Source organism: Fukomys damarensis, unplaced genomic scaffold (assembly GCF_012274545.1).
Source record: "Fukomys damarensis isolate Sample0158 unplaced genomic scaffold, DMR_v1.0_HiC HiC_scaffold_24, whole genome shotgun sequence".
NCBI lineage: Eukaryota > Metazoa > Chordata > Mammalia > Rodentia > Bathyergidae > Fukomys > Fukomys damarensis.
In genome coordinates, this window is record NW_022900936.1 from 70,595,300 (window position 1) to 70,613,198 (window position 17,899).

At 38.0% G+C, this 17,899-nt stretch overlaps 1 protein-coding gene across 4 annotated transcripts in view; it reads right to left on the reverse strand.

Moving 5' to 3' along the window:
• Nucleotides 1–17,899, reverse strand: part of Rad18 (RAD18 E3 ubiquitin protein ligase) — a 143,107-nt gene that overhangs the window by 56,467 nt on the left and 68,741 nt on the right. For all 4 annotated transcript variants that reach the window (XM_010618704.3, XM_010618714.2, XM_010618721.3 and 1 more), the window contains exons 8-9: nucleotides 9,251–9,327; nucleotides 7,214–7,274 (exon numbers count right to left, since the gene is read on the reverse strand). In XM_010618704.3, coding sequence (XP_010617006.1) covers nucleotides 7,214–7,274; nucleotides 9,251–9,327 — 138 coding nt within the window. The remainder of the gene's footprint in view (nucleotides 1–7,213; nucleotides 7,275–9,250; nucleotides 9,328–17,899) is intronic.

Here is a 17,899-nt window from a genome sequence, read left to right on the forward strand (position 1 = left end):
AAAAAAAAAAAAAAAAAAAGCTGTTTTGAAACAGCATACTCTGAAACTAAAGTTTACCCCTACAAAAGAAATTCCCAATATACAAGCTATTCGCCCAGGTTCCAAACATTGTACAATGCTGCAAGGAACTTAAGACTTGAGCACCTGGTAAACCTTGATTTAATTTCCAGTTATGCTTTTTACTAATATAGGGGTAATTTACCTACCATTTTGAGTCTTAGTTTTTTCCTCTATGAAACAGGTTGATACTTGTTTCACAAAGCTGTTGGGAAGATTATTAAAATAACACGCACAGAACTCCTGACATCGAGTATATATACATATTCCATAATTGGGACTTTTATCTTCCTATATATTTTTTAAAAGTAACAAAGAAGAAATGAGTAGGAGAGAAGTTTACATGAGTAGAAGAGATGAAAGAGCTAAAGCATGACTAATAGCTTAGAAGACAGATCTAAGCTTACTTTTTATTTTTTCAAAAGAAAAGTAAATTAAAATAGCAAGAGGTGGGGAATGTTTGGATAGTCTTACTCCACTTTTACAGGCTTTAGAGATTCTGATAAAAACTGTGATGCCTCTTTCATTCTGTTCATTCACTTGTTCAAAGTGTATTGAGTATCTACTACATACAAGACTGTTTGCAGATACTATTTTGTCAAGCAGTGAACACAATGGAAACATTCTCTCCACTGTAGAACTTGTAGCTTCATGAGGTAAGAAAATGCTGCAAAACACTGTCGTGGGGTTGAATTGAATGTTCTCAAAATTCATATGTTAAGTCTTAAGTTCCAGTACCTCAGACTCATTTGGAAATAGGGACCTTACCGATAATCAGGTTAAAATTAGGTCCTCAGAGTGAGAGTGTTAATCCAGTATGGACTGATATGTCTATAAAAAGGAGAAATTTGGACAGAGATATGCCAAGAAGAAATATAATATGCAGAGACAGAAGGAGAAAACAGCTATCTACAGTCAGAGAAAGAGGCCTTGCAGAGGTCCTTCTCTCAGATCCTCATAAGGAACCAACCCGGCTAACACCTTGATTTTTGGATGCTTAGCCTCCAGACTTTCTGTTACTTAAGCTATGGCTGTCCATGGGACCCAACTTTGCCACAGCGGCCTTAACACGGAATAAAAACACATAACTAGAAACAGTAAAGGCACATATTAAGTAGTCATTATATGAAGTGAACAAGTGCAACACTACTGTGAAAAAAACCACAAAATAATATTAAGTACAATTAGATATCACTTAAAGATAGACCATTCTGAGAAATGTATCACTCTACAAACATAAGGATGTATGTGAACAAACCTATATGGTCTAGCTTACCACACACCTAGGCTAGGTATGGCCTTCTGCTCTGAGGCTATGGTATTAAATATTACAGTATTAAATACTGTAAGTATCTGCAACACAATGGTAAGTACAATGCCACTGAACAATAGGAATTTTTCAGGTCCACTGTGATCTTAGGGAACCCAGTATCATATATGCAGTCTGTCACAGGCAGAAACACCATTAAGTAATAGGCAGTATCTCATGGGAATTACAACGAAGCCAACTGAGAGTTGGGCGTGCAGAAGGGGCCATAGAGGCACTTAAGAGGGTAACTCCAGACACAGAGACGATGGTAACAGCGGCCCGCAAGCACAAAACACTTGATGAAGAGGGTAAAAAGACCCAGAGTGAATGGAATAAGATGAAGGGGAAGAGAACACCAAGGCTGTAGAAGAAATAAGGTCCAGACCTATAGAATAATAGGCTTTATCAACTCTGCAGAGTAATAGGAAACCACTGAAAAATTTTTTATAATGGCAATAGGGCAGCAAGGTAGGAACATCATGATCAGAAAGTTAGCAATTTTAGAAACCAGCTTCTGCTTATTCGTGGACGAGGAGGGGCCAGAGTAGATGGGAGATGAGTAGAAAGAGGTTATGATGTGTACAGTGGCAGAGATGAGGAAATGCACTGAACCAGGAGGCACTTGGAAGACAGAGACTGACAGAACCTGATAACTTGAACACTAGATTCAAGAAAGAAGAAAAGTCAATATATGGACAAAGAATTGCACTGACAAACCAGTTAGGGACAAAAATACTGGAAGACAGCAGGCAAAAACAAACACTTTCCAACATAAAATTCTATAATCGGCCAAATTATCAACTAGTAAAAAAGGTCTGATTTCCTGTTATATACGTTCCTCCATATACCTTCTATCTTAATACTTCCTTCACTGCTGGGACAAAATACCAACACTTACAACTTAAAGAAATACAAGTTTATTTTAGCTCAAGATTCAATCCATAGTTGGCTGGCAAAAAGGCAAGATGGCATGACAGAGGGACAGTGCTCAAGGCATGGCGGACAAGAAACAGAGCTGAGGAGGGGAATGGAACTAGGAAGGGAGATATACCCTCCTGGGTATAGCTACAGTGAGCATCTCTTTTTATCGGGTCCCACCTAACATCAAGCCAGCTATAAGCTCCTATAATACAATCACTGCCCAAAGTTTCCACCTATGAGGCTTGAGGGGGGCATCTAGATATAAACCATAATATTCCTCCCCCGGCCTCCCCAAAGCTTGTGCATTTCTTTAGGCAAAATACACTGGTCTACGTCTAAGAGTCACTAAAGTCCTTACAGTTTCAAAACTGCTGAAAAGCCCAAGTTCAAAGTTCCTTCTAAGACTCAAAGCAAACTCTTAGCTGTGAATGCCTGTAAAAAATCAAAAAGACTTAAACACTGCCAACATACAATAAATAACACAAGGAAAACATTTCCCTTCTAAAAGGGAGGAATAAGGGGACAGAAACCAAAACATTAAACCCTACAGCTCTGTGTCCAGCACTCCAGGGAAGTTGTGACCAGATGCAAGCTCCAAATAGCTTGGGTGAAGCTGCTCCTACAGTATTGCTGTCACAGCTCCTCTCTTGGGGCAGCTCTACCCACTGCCTGCAGCTTTCCTTATACATTCCACATTCCCAGATTCTCCAACTTCCTAAGGTCTCTAATGCACTTTTGGCCTCACTTTCACAGCTTTACAAACTGCTTTATCAGAGGTACACTGCCTAGCCTTCCAAGCCTCCTTCTGAAATTTTAGGGGAAGCTTCCCTGACCCCCAAACCCTCACGCTCTGCATGCCTATAAAACTAGCACCCTGTGGACAATGGTATGGTCTGCTGCCAGCTTGAGCAATACCTTGTAACACCACTGCAGAGTTCTCCAAGTACCTGAATGGCTGAGTGTTGTGAATAAAATCCTAGGGAATCAATTCGCTAGGTGGCTACTCTTGTTCTGAGCAGAATGCACTGGAGCTTTGAAAGCAATGTCTTTCACTTTTGCAGTGTTAAGCATGGTAAGGGTCTTGCTCAGTCCTATGATGCCTTCAAGCCATTTTACCTACTGTCGTGATCTAAAATACTTGGCAGCTTTTCAAAGCTAATCTCTTCAGTAATGAAGCTCTCTTCTGTTCCCTTCTTTGTGGCAAACTTTAAAATTTTAAAATCATTCAGTTGCATTGCTTGTTCTTGATTCTCAATGCAAAGCTGGCTAAACATACCCAACAATACCCATACCACAGCCTGAATATTAGGATTCCCTGAAATTTCCTTCACCAGATTCTTTAGTCCATGGCCCTTAATTTCAGTTTCTCACCAAGTCTCAGTACACAAATAAAAGGCAGACAAATTTCCTGCCAGAGCATAATATACATGGCCTGCAGTCCAACTGTAAATTAGTCCTTGTTCCCAGCTGAAACTTCTTGAGCCTGGTTTTTACCATCTACTTTCTTATTAGCATTTAGATCTTCTGAGTTGTGATCAGAGTCTCCCATCAAACTCAGCTTACAACATTCTAAGGTTGCTTCGCTAGTCAGCATCTCAAAACCTTTCCAAACTCCTCCAAGCCAGTTACAAAGGCTTATGAACCATATGGTCAGGTAGAACTAAAGTAATGATTCCATTCCTCTGATGCCAAAATCTGTCTAGTCACTTCTTCACTGCTGAGACATGATAATTAACACCCACAACTTAAAGGAGGGAAGGTTTAATTTTGGCTCACAGTTTGTAGATGTTTTAGTACACAGTCAGCTGGCTCCAAGGCAGAATGGCACAGCAGAGTAGCATGGCAGAAAAGAGCTGCTCACAGGATGGCAGACAGGAAGCAGAGAGTATCAAGAGAGGGACTGGGGAGGAAGATATAACCTTTGAGGTCATGCCCATGGAAATTTGTCTCTGATCGGACCGCACTTCCCAACACCAAGTCAATTATAAGATTCTATAATCCGACCACCTTCCAAAGGTCCCACCTATGATTCTATGAGGCCTGAGAGAGACATCTAGATAGAAACCATAATACCCTTTGACAGGAAATTTCCTGGAAAATGTATTCCACCAAAATAAGGAAAGTAAAGAGACAGCTTTGGATCACAGAATGAGTGAACTAAAACAGAAGGGAGAAAAGGATAATCTGCAGGTGAGTGAAAAGAAATTACAAGACAGCAGCCATGCAGAAGGCTGGTTCTTAGGCAACCAGGGTAAACTAGAACAGGAAAACAGAGGCTGGGGGTAGCTCCAGAAAATTGTTTCCAAATAATAAAGGTAATATATTATCAATGTGTTTAACTGTTAGAAAGTGATGAAAAGTTCAAATATATATTCGTAGTGGGCAAATAGAAAACTGAAAAAATGAACTGTAGTGCCGCCCACTGGCAATAAAAGGCCTAAAACCTCTATCAGCTGGAACTCATTTTAAAGCCACACTGTTCTGTAGGTGATCATAAGACAGCAACACCCCTTCAGATCTAAGTAAGCCCCATTCATTTCTCCCAGTGAGTCCTGATCCATCTTCTCTAAAAGATATGTGTGGCCCTCCTTACCTTCTTACCTACAGCTAAGGCCTTCTACAAGCCAGAGGAAAGGATCTTGTTGAAACTATGAACAACTTTAACATAATACAGGAGCTCAAGGAATATCTACAAGGTACTAAATGATTCAGGAAAAGACATTCCTTAGATAACCACATTTGCTGCCTAGACCCGTTTTCCTTATCCTCAAATCCCGATAAAAAAACAAAACAAACAAACAAAAAATCCAATCTATCTCAACCTGACTATTAGTTAACTTTCCTACTATCTCTCTTGACAGCTACCCTGACTAAATAAACTCTTAGATTTTCTAAGTTCCTTGTCTACAGGTAAGTTATTTTTACTACTCAAGTCACTGACCCTCCATATACTGTCTCATGTGACATGGATGACAATTATTGTTAAGAAAAACAAGATATTTTCTAGAAAGGAATTAAATCTATAGTCTGGCTCAATAATATATCTAACTAAACACTGATCTTATAAAATATGACCTAATAATATTCAGAGGATGGAAGGGAGGCAAATGGAGCGGTAAGGATGTATGAAAGAGCTAAATCTTCCCCTTTTTCATATTAGCACACATCAATATTTAGAGGTAAAACTGAAAGTTTCTAAGAAGTATCAGAAACACTATTTTTTTTTTAACAAATAGATGATAACCACAAGAAAAGGCCAAAGGCTTTACATCGTTACCTTATGGGAAGAGACAGGTTATTGGTAGAACAAGCAGGAAACTGCTGTCTTTTATATGCCTCATAGAAATAAACAGTCTTTTAAAATGTGCATGCAAGTAAAACATTAATAAAAATGTTTACAATAGGATATAGCAACAGTACATGTATTTGGATCTTTACAGTAAATCAAAATATTTTTTGAAACAGGATCTCACTGCACAGTTCAGTCTGGCCTCAAACTTGCAGTGATCTTGCTGCCTCAGCCTCCCGAGTGCTGGGATTAACAAGCATGTGCGGCCACACCTGGCCATTCTAAATCAAAATGTATGATGAAAATATAGGGATAAGCATTTAAGGTTTATGCAACACCCAAAGGTTAAAAAAAAAAAAGTGTGCACTGACATGTACTGTAGGGCTAAATATATCAATTTAACATGACCTATTTAGTAAAACTATACACTTTTTAAGATATCTAAACAGTGTGCAATAAATATTTGCACATATTTTGGACTATACCTAATCCAAATTTTTCTTTGTAGTAGCGTAACTGAAACACCCTTTTAATTAAATTACTTTTTCTCTGCAAAATGTTCTTGTCTCATCACTTGTTCAGGCCTTATTTTTGCCACTTCCATTATGATTTAATATTCTCTTTTTCTATCTCTGCTATAAAGAGAAGTCACCGTGACTTCCCAAAGTGATGAGACAGGCTCTTGTTACACTTTCCCTAGCAGCAGGGATGCTTGCATGCAAACGCTCACACCGGCCCTACCACAGGTGCACTGCTGCCCCCTCCTACACAGATGCTGCATCTGCCCTCAGAACATAAGAATTAACACAGAAAACCTTCTGTGAGCACAATGAAAACATATCCTGATGGGTACATTGGCTTAACCTGCATTTACCACCCACCCACCTACCTACTGTACACAGGGGACTTAAATGTAAACTAAAGCCCGACCAAGTAAACAAAGAGTAGCTACTCAACCGACAAACCCAACAGGAGTTAGCCCCAGGAAGGATCTCTACAAATGCCATTTAATGAAAAGGTGGTGATAAAGTTGGAGCTTGGGAACAATAAAACGTGAAGGATTTTTAGTACCAATTTACAAAAGACACAGTAGTTTGAAATTCCTTACAGAAAAAATGTTATTGAATGCCTAAGGATAAGATGAAGTGAGGAATGTCTCATTTTAATCTCATCTTCTTATGGAGATACTTTCACAGAACTAATTAATATTTGCAAAGTGCTTGTAATAAAATCAAAGCATGTAAAGCATGTTAGTCACAAATCAAAAAGCAGGTGAATACAGTATAAAAATAAGTCACTGCCTGATTAAATGCTCAACTAAATTTCAGTCTCTGAAATAATATTCACAAAAGTTTATATCAAACACTAATAGAAAACATTTTTTAAAAAATTAAGATGCAAAAGGAAAAAATGGAAACAAAGGTATTGTAAATAGGGAAAGGTGAAGGGGGTGAAGGGAGGACAGGGGAATGAGGAAAAAACAAAAGAACCAAGATACATCATGTAAAGGTACACAATCCTGATGGTGAATGTAACTGCACTGTTTACATTACATGTACCTATAAGCTTACTGGAAAAAAATTAAGATGCAAAATAGCAACCCAAGTTCTTTGCAAATAAACCAGGGTACAACTTACGATATTTACGGTGAATTTCATCTATTTCCTCTTCTGTTTGGTCCTTTGTAAAAATCATAGCCTAAAATAATCAAGAAAAATCCTTAAAATTACACCCAAAATGATCAAATGGAAATTAATAGTGAAAACATAAGAATATTAAATGTGAGTGCTTATAATGGAGAATAATAATTCTTTATCTGTTTTCTACAGATCTAGGAATATTTCCTATGATTATCACAAATAGTATATATTTTACCCATTTTTTCTCATCAGTAGAAAATGCAACATTGCTTTAATTATAATATGTAAAGTATTAACAAAACAACCTATTGGATTTACTACTTTCATATCTCATTTTCTACATTCATTAATGTAACAGGTAATACCTAGAATTTAAAGGCTGAAGACATTAGTTGATCAGTGATAAGGTACATATATCTCTCTTCTCTTTTCCACCTAAATTCTCTAGGTCAAGAAGTAATAACACAATTGTTAGTGTGTTAAATTTCTAATTCTACCTTATAAAATCTCAGACTTAGAAGATAAGTAATCTAATTACATAATTTATGCTAGACCCCCACCTTACTGTTAGCAAAAAGGCAATGACAAAGTCAAGAGAAATCCCATTTTTCTCTACTTCCCAGAGTAACTTACTTCCAGAAGTAACTGGTTTCCTTACAAACAAATTGGAGAGCCCAAAATGCTTCCTGCAGTGTCATACGACACAATGACTACTTCATTCCTTGGAATAATTTCTTCAAATTTTGGGTCATCAAATTAGAAAAAAGCAACAGTGAAGAATTTTAGGTCTTTGACTCCCTTAACAACTCAGTAGAATTTCATAATTTTTATAATTATTCAATATCTCCACTAATTATAGTTCATCATAGACATGTAAAATGCCAGAGCTACAAAGCATCTTAAGGTCATGCAGCTCAGGCTCTTGGTATTACAGATGAAGACTCTTAAGGGCCACAGATTAAATAATTTACCGAACACAACCAGCAAACAAAGTGGCTGCTATCACGAAATCAACCAATAACAAATGCTGGGGGGCTGTGGGGAAAGAAGAACACTGCTCCACTGTTGGTGGGAGTGCAGACTGGTGCAACCACTGTGGAAATCAGTATGGAGATACCTCAAAGAACTAGGATTGGAGGTCCCATTTGACCCAGCTATTCCCCTGCTAGTTTTCTACGCAAAGAATTTAAAGAATCAAACCACAGTGATATATGTGCACCCATGTTCTTAGCAGCACAATTTGTAATAACTAAAACTTGGAAATAACCCAAATGCCCATCAACTGGAGACTGGAAAGAAAATGTAATTTTTTAATAAAATGGAGTACTATTTCAGCCATAAAAAATGAAAAATTAGAGACATTTATAGCTAAATGGATGCATATTGAGATGATACTCTTACGTGATATAAATAGGACACACATGTGTAAATATTGAATAGTTTCTCTGGTGTGAGAAACTGAAAGTGTAAATAAGGACTAAAAGGTATAAGAGATAATGTGAAATAGGAAGAAAAGGGACAAAGAGGAAGGGGAAATGGGAGGGGTAGGGGCAAGGAAAGAAGGCAATGGAATCAATATGAGAAAAAGAATAATGGAAACAAAGTCTTTGTAGATAAGTGGGGGTGGAGAAGATGAAGGGAGGTCAGGGGAATGGAGAAAAAATAAAAACCAAGATTGATTATATAAAGGTACAATTTTCCAACAATGAATGTCATTTTATCATATACATTAAATATACCAATAAAATTTTTTTCAAAAGCTCCCCAATACAAAGGCACAGGCTCACTCTAAAGGACTCTAGCTCATGAACAAATTCTACTGGGTGTTGCATTCTGTGCTGCAAGTCTGCTAACTACGGCTAAATATCGAGTTAAGAATAAGCTGCAAATAAATCTTGATATTCCACATAAAAATGTGTCCTAGTACATTTCCTACTAAACAGATTTAATAATTGCTGGCTGTAATTTTGGTAGACTATTACATTTTTCTTTCTTTTATTTCTATCCAGATACTAAAAAGAACCATTAACATACACTTTCATTGAGTTTACTTGCTTCAAGACGCATCCTGGTCTTCTCCATGTTTTCAATTTCTTCGACTATCTCAGCAGCTGTTAAAATAAGAACATATAACTACTATTCATTACATAGTTTTGTACTACATGGTCACTGTACTACATACACTACAGCTATGTCTGCTGTGAAGAGCAGAGGAAGACGGGTATGGGATATATGTGAACTCCTCCTAGCTTTGTACTTTTTCTCTAAAGTCGGGTATCATTTTATAATAAGTTTAAAAAAATAAGAACATGGAGCCAGGTGTGGTGGCAGACACCTGCACTCATAGTTAATCAGAAGACTGAGGCAGGAATATCATAAGTTCAAGCCCAGCCTGGACAACTTAACAAGACCCTGTCTCAAAACTGAAAAAGTAAAAATAGGGATGGGGATGTAGCTGAGTAGCAGAGCACTTGCCTAGCATGTGTGAGGCTTTGAATTCAATCCCCAATACCAAAACAAACAAACAAACAAACACACAAAAACAAAGAAATGACAACAACAAACATGGGAGTTAAAACAATGAATCATCTATGGCCATACCACCCTGAACGTGCCCAATCTGATCTAAAACAGTGAACACACACATCTGAAATGCAACCAGAAGAGAAGTCAAGGAATTTTGTCTTCTCTTCTGAATACACAGGTATACAATACATAGTAGTCCAAGTGGAATATAAAAATTAATTAATCAGTGTGAATTCAGTTCTCTAAGGATACCTGATCAAAGTCAAATATATTAAATGTGGCACAAGGAGAGAGTAAGGTCTACAAATAACAGAGAGAAATGTTTTTGCCTCAGCAAACTTTTTAGTAAGTACAGCTACAAAACATGTATCAAAGAGGTCTGGAATATATACTGATACACACTCAATGCCTTTGAATGCAAACAGTTCAGAATTTGCAAATGCTGTCTTTCTGGATCCAAAGTCAATCACTGAAAACTAAAGTACAGAAGGTCTGGCACAGGAATCTACATGGTTATATAATTACATCTAAAATTTGCTTCCACATAACTCACAGGAAGCTATAAATGGCTGATGAATCAACATTAGGATGGTTTGATAATTAAGTTGTATTGCATATATACAGGAAAATCAATATATTTTTCTCTATATGCATGAAATAATCTCTATTAAATTTATCTTAGCCCACAGACCTTAAGAGGATCATTTAAGAATCCAATTGCCTCAAATTTAATAAAATTTTATGTTTCCCAAGCAGTGAGAGATACTTTTGCCTCCCCAATATTATGAAACAGGTAGAAACAATGTAAGTAAAATCTCTCCCTGAGCATGAACTGCTTAGCACTTCCTTTTTCCAAACTTACTGAGTTAAGGTACAGGAGGAAAGAAAAAAACAAACAAAACTTTCGACATTCTATCTAATCCATTAACACAAGTGTCATTAAAGATAGAAATGTCTGCTATGCCCTCTCCTAAGATACTAAGAATACTGTATTGGGGTGGGGTAAGATTTAGGGGATGAGGTCTTTCAGGAAGGCCTCTGATTCTATTTAGGATGTACTGGAAAGAGCACCAGGGAACCAGGGTAGTTCACAGGATAGAGGCTGGATTACTGTACTTTTGAGAAAGAGGCTCTCAGTTAACCATTTGCTGAACTGCAAAAGGCCAAATGTGGGCTATCATAAAAGTATACAAACCCTGGGGGCGTTGAGTGACAAGGGGCACTGCACCAACTGCATTCCACAGTTTCTTCTCTGGTGAACTGGGATGTGGAACAAAGAAAAGAACAGACTCCCCAGCATGCACAGACACACACACATCCTGCCTTAGAGATATGAACCCCCAACCTAGACCTGTCCCCCTGGAGAGACAAATGTCCTACGCCACTGAGGAAAGCTCACTGGGGAAAGTGAGCAAAACCCCTTTCCCCAGAACATGGGCAAACTCCCACTGTTGCTCAGGGAAGTAAACAACAGCATCTATTCCTGCAGGAGGATCAGGAGCCCAACCTGCACCTAGAGTAGAGAACTCCTGTCACTGGGAGAGGAGCCCCACCTCAACGCCCAGACTCATAGGGTGTCCCTGAGATGGATGCGGCATCAATGACAAAGAAGGTCCTCTTGCTTCCTGCCATGTACCTAGCCTGTTCCAAGCGACAAGCAATAGCAAGGAACACTGAGAGACCCTCTCTGGGGCACAGGCTCACAGGCAAAAGCTAGGCTATGAGTGATAGTGGTACACTTTTTTTAAAAAGTGATAACTCACCTACCAACCTAAGCACGAGGAAATTCTTTAAAATGTGAAACTGGTTTTGAACTGAGGGCAACCACAGCAATGACAAAACCCAATCCAAGTTCAACTCCTGACTAAATTTATACAACCCCAAACGATAGAAGAGAAGAGGAGACAGTTCTACTTCCAGGCATAAATACTACTAGTTCAGTGTTTACAGTCTTACATATAAAGGCTGGTTTCCAAGAAAATCTTGTATGGTACATAAAAAAGCAAGCAAACAACAGTAACGAAACAAATTCAGCTGTCACCCAGATGTTAAAACTACAGACATGGACAGTGAGGCACACATAGTTTCATGGTTTACAAGGAAAATAACAAGCACAAAATAGCATGGAGAAATCTTCTAAGAGGACTGGAACTGGAACTGATAAATGATCAATAACAACAGTGGAAGAACAACAGGTATCTGCCCAAAGAACTCCTCAAAGAATTCTGGACCAGGCCGGTAAACAGACAGGTGAAACATCGCAGAACCTCCTAAGCATACAGGAAGACAAGTAAGATGTCAAGCGTCTCCTACCAGAGAAGACAGGAGAACAAAGCCCATGTGCTTTGCTCATGTGTAAGCCGTATGTGTGTATGGAACACAATGTCATCACACGTGAAAACTATGTTAGGTATGATCACTGACGTAAAGATCATATTTGTGGTGAGTTTTATTTATATTTTCACTGTAATTCACACAGGAATTTATTTCTGCTATTTTTTAGATTTAGTAAGCAAACAAACAGTTGATGTAAAAAAAGTTGATGTTTATTCTATATACTCAGTATATATTTGGTATTGTATTTTATTGGTATTTCATCTTCCTGCTAAAGCTCCCAACAAAAGCGGAAGACAAGAGAGGTCACAAGTATAGCCTGTCAAACAGGAAAGGAAAGCTAAATACTCCTGCTGTCAGTGTGAGACTTCTGATTAGACTATCTTGCATATGTGAAGACTGCCTTCGGTGTGATAACTGATAAAGATAATTTCTGTGGTAGAGTTTTGTTTGTATTTTCATTGTAGTTCACATAGGATTTATTTCTGCTGTCTTTTTCATGTCCTGTAAGCAGGTAAATAGTTGATGTTGAAAATGCTGATGTTTACTCTACACACTCATTACATAATAAAAATGTAATCTTTATTTTATTGATATTTTCTTTTCCTTTTAAGTACACAGTTTAATAAAACTCATAAAATTAAAATTAATAATTCATTAATGGAAGTATTCCTAAAAAATAAATGTGGGCATTACACACCTTTTCTATAATTTTGCTATGACCCCTGAGCTACAGAACTAATGCCCAGAATTTGCCAAATGTAATGAAAGATATCAAACCACAAATGCAAGAAACTCAAAGAACATTATTATAAAACAAAATAGAAAAACAAAACAAAAATAACATGTACATATAAACAAACCTTAAATCAAGAGGAAAAAAGCTATACTAAAGAAACATCACAGATTACAATCATATGTCTAATTAGAAACTTATTCAATCCAGAAGATAATGGAGTGACATCTTAAAAGTATTCACCAAAAAAAAAAAAAAAAAAAAAAGTGTCTCCACCAATTCAGAATTCTATCAATGATAGCATCTTTCACAAGTGAAAGAGAAACCAGGTATGGCGGTGCATGCTTGTAACCTCAGCACCCAGGATGCCGAGGCAGGAGGATCACCAAGAGATTTCAAGGGCAATCTGGGCTACATATTATTAATATGCCTCTACTGCAAAGCAGAAGAATCAGAAATTCCCCTGCATGAGAAGTGAAGAGTGCTGGAAATGGTGATTACAAAGGGAAGTCTCTCTGCCTGCCTGCCTGCCTGTCTCTGTGTCTCTCCCTCCACACCTTTTAACTACTCTAAAAACAACTGTTCATGGGAAAACAACAGCCACTCATGGTGTTGATGGCAAATGCAAAAGTAAATTCGTGACAATACATTGGGAACAGGAAGTACACTGGTAGAAATTTGCTATTCCACAAATGAAGCTAAATAATGAGAGTTGAAGGTAGACTGTAACTAAAGATGTATATTGAAAACCCTAGGGTAACCATTAACATTTTTCAAAAAAGAGGTAAAATACTAAGGCAACTGTAAAAATAAAACAATAAAATACTCAAATAATCCAAAAGATAGCAAAAAAGATAAAAACAAAAAGTGAATGAAAAAAAAACTATCAAAGTGTCAAATTTAAAGTCAACTATATCAATAATTATATCAAACATAAATGGTGAAAAGTACCAATCAAGAGATAAAAAAATCAGATTAGACTTTTAAAAACTATCAAACTATATACTATCAAAATTAATCTATTTTAAATAAAAAGACACAAAAAATAATGCAATGTGTCATATAAACACTAATGAAACTTTTAAGAGCTATATTAATAAGGCACATTAGACTTTAAAACAATGAATATTATTATTATAGACAGCTGAATTAGGTAGAAATATTACAGGCAGTCAAATAAGGCTGAGTCCTTGAGAGAGTCAGGACAAAGGCAAAACATATCACAAGCATGGTTGGAGACACATCTGTTGGAAACAAGACAAAGATAGATGACCAAGCCTGCATACTTCCTCAAAGGACAAACACTGAGCCTAATGAAGTCTAAATAGACATCAGTCACCTCAGAGGGTGACCAGGGCCTCTGGACCCACCATTTCCCAAAAGAAGTCTTTGTTTTTTCATCCACACTTGTTATGTGACTTGTTTCCAACTGGAACACCATTACCTAAGTGACTATACTTACAATTTTATTGGTTGGTCATGGCTGTGGCCCACATTGTACCCACGTTGGTTTTCTGTTTTTGTTTTGGGGTTTTATTGTTGTTGTTTTTGGTACCCGGCATCAAACTCGCTAGGCAGGTGCCAGAAGCACTGAACTAAATCCTCAGCCCTGCCCACATGGGTTTTACTCCATAAAACTCCCAGGTAGAGAGGGGTCCCTGGCTACCCACTCAGATCCCCTTCTGCCTCTCAGGAGCTATCTAATCAATAAATATCTTCCTGTTCTCAACCTTCACTGTTCCAATAATTCATTCTTCAAATTTTGGAAAACAAGCTTGACATGTTAGATTTCCCTTGCCTTAAGATGGCTGCCACATAAAATAGCAGCCTCCATGTTAAAATATGGCTTCTCCCAACAAAGGACAGGCTACTTCTTCCCATCATGCCTCTTTTTCCACCAAAAGAGTAACCTGATTCTTGCTACCTCCTAACAGCTAGTGATGTCACAGGCTCTTCCAATCCCTTAATGCTACCTGACTCAACTCCACCCCAGCTCAGGTTAACCCCACCCAGCTCCTATAAAAGAAGCTCCCTGTTCTGCCATGCTGCTTTTACTTTTTTAGGAGACAGCCCAGCAGATAGTCCTCATAATAAAGGCTTGTTGTAGTCCTGGTCTGGCCCTGGTTTTTCGGCTCTTTTACCTAACACAGCTTATCAGACATCAAACACGTTGGGAGATATAATATTTCATATTTCATGTCTGGTATCATTTCCTATATCATTATCAGGGATATGAAGAGGGAAGTTACATACTGCTATCGGAGTCAGTACACCCAAAAGATTAACAATCTCAAATGTACCTGTAACAGAAATTTAAAATATGTGAAAGAAAACCTCTGGTTCTAAACAAGATGGTACCTCAGTTTATGAACTTAATTTGTTTTATAATTTTGAGGAAGATGGTTGTGTTTGTGTGGGGAAGATGACCATGATCATGTATGTTTGTCACCTGATGCAGAGTTTGCAAATGGAAGCAAAATTGTGCTGAATCCTTTTGTTTGAGAACTGAATTGTCTGCAAACAGAGGCAATTGTGCCAGGGATATAGCTCAGTGGTGCCACACCTGCCTGGCAAGTGCAAGGTTCCTGAGTTTGATTCCCTGTACTAAAAAAAATATTTTTAATTTAAAAATAAATAAATAATTTTTAAAACCAGAAGCAGTTGTGAACTATGGTCTACCTACCCCTTTTTGCCTATCCTTCACCAAGGACAACAAAAAACAGATAATTTTTTGGGGGGTACCGGGGATCAAACTTGGGACCTTGCACTTGCAAGGCAGGCGGCAGAATCACTGAGCTAAATCCCTGGCCCAAAAAACAGATAATTTTAAGAGAAATCTGAAAGGCAGAAAGAGAAAGATGGACTGGCTAAGAACTTCAGAATTTGGGGAAAGACAAAACAGTGAGGTTGCTGGGTTGCCTTTTATCTTCTGTATATCCCAGACTAGGGACTGAAGAACCCTATAAACTGGAACCCCCAACAGGCATACACAAAGCCCCAAGAAAAATCTAATCTCTCCAAGCAAAGGGCTTTGAAAGGGAGTGTCCAGAAACCCTCTTGACAATACCTCACCCACACCAGAACCAATACTGCTGATACTTCCTACCCGCTGCAGCACTACAGGAAACAAGAGTGTAGGCTTCTGGCCCAAAGCAGCAGTGGCAGCAGGCCCAGGGCAGGCTTTCTTCTTCACCTGTATAGTAGCAGTGAAAACCCAGGGAGGTAATGGGTAGTGGCACAGGCCCTTCACCCTCTCAACCTGTGATTGGAGGAGAATCCTGAACTCAGGGAAAAGAATTTTTGAAACTCAAACAGGAAACACTGGATACATCCCTGAGCAGCCCACCTGCAAAATTTTCTACATTTAATATGCCAAAGGGTTTGAAGACTGAACCACAGTGTGGAATACCAGGTTGCTGGAGTGGCCTGCAAGTAGTAATTAAACAAAATAGACTCAGAATAACACTTTATAAGCTCTGGGTATTAAAACCACAGCCCACAAAAGAGGGCTAAACATAAATTGAGTGACTATACAGGATGTATAGTACAATATTTATACAGGATGTAGGACCTCATTCTAGTATAATCAAAATGTCTATAATCCAATAAACAAAACAACACTTGTCATACTAAGAACCAGGAAGGAAATGATACACTGAATAAGAAAAGTAATGCAAATACTGCAAAAGCTCAATTGTTAGAATTATCTGACAATTTTAAACTACCATCATAAAATGATACAAGCAATTAAAAGCACTCTTGGAACAAAGGAAGACAAAAACTACTGTGTATAATACTTTTAGGATAGCAACTAGTCCATTATAAAAAAACAATCTTAACTTTTCAGTAGTTTAGACTGGTGGTATCTTATAAGTAGGAAATAAACAATAGCAACATAGGGGTTGAAGGGAGGGCAGGGGAATGGGGAAAAAATAAGAACCAAGATATATTATGTAAACGTACAAATTCCCTATGATGAATGTCATCATATTGTATAGCTAAAATGTACCAATAAACTTTATGAATAAAAAAACAAAAAAGGGAAGTGAAACAAGTGAACCCAACAGTGTAAGAAACTCATAACCAGGCTCCAGGGAGATCAGAGGAAACTTATAAACATAGTATTATACCTTACCCTGAGTGGAGGCCATGAGAGCGAGGGCTTAGGAGGCAGATATATAAATCCCAAATCCTTTTTTATGGGTCAGTTTTGTAGTGATATATAGTAGTATAGAGGAAACAATTCTGAAAATATTTTAGATGTACTATAATATTATAGGTAACTAAGAGACAGAAATTAATATACAGTCAGAGAGCAACTGGGCTCTCAAGGAAGTCAATGAAAAATAAAGACATCAGAAGGGTGGCTGTACGTGCATCTGAAGAAGGCCAGGCCTCAAGATAAAGATGCAGTGGCCAGGCCTGCCTGCCTGCCTCCCTCAGGATAAGTAGTAACTTGAGATTATAGGTCATTAGTACTGCCTGGCCCAGTAGGTCCAGACAGGCATCAGTCACCCAGGTGGGTGACCACAGCCTCTGGACCCATCCCTTCCCAAATATGCCTTTGTTCTTTCCATGTACCCTTGCTACATGACCTGCTTCCCTATTAGATCAATACTAGCTAAGCACCTATTCTTGTAATCCTATAGGTTGGTTTTAGTTTGACCCACATTGTAGCTACACTGTGAATTTGCTGTATAAATTATCCCTGAAAAGGACCTTGGTGGCAGCTCACTTTCAGGACCTCTCCTGTCTCTCAGTAAACCTGTCCTACTCTCATTAACTTGAAATTCATTCTTCGATATATGAAAAACACAAACTCAGCACATCTGACATCTATTGGGTTGGAAGTTATATTTCTCCTATCAGTATTGTACAACTGAAGAAATCAGTAAACATGTTGATCCTTTAGGGAGGGAGGATTCTTACTATGGCAAAAAGGAAATACAAAGAGAAAGGTAAAGAAGAAACCCGCAGAGCTGCATTAAAAGTAGAGGCACTGGTGTATTCTAATGATCTCTGAGTATAAACAGATTTATATGCACCAGATGCACACAGTACATACATATGCATGCCTGTGCATGTAC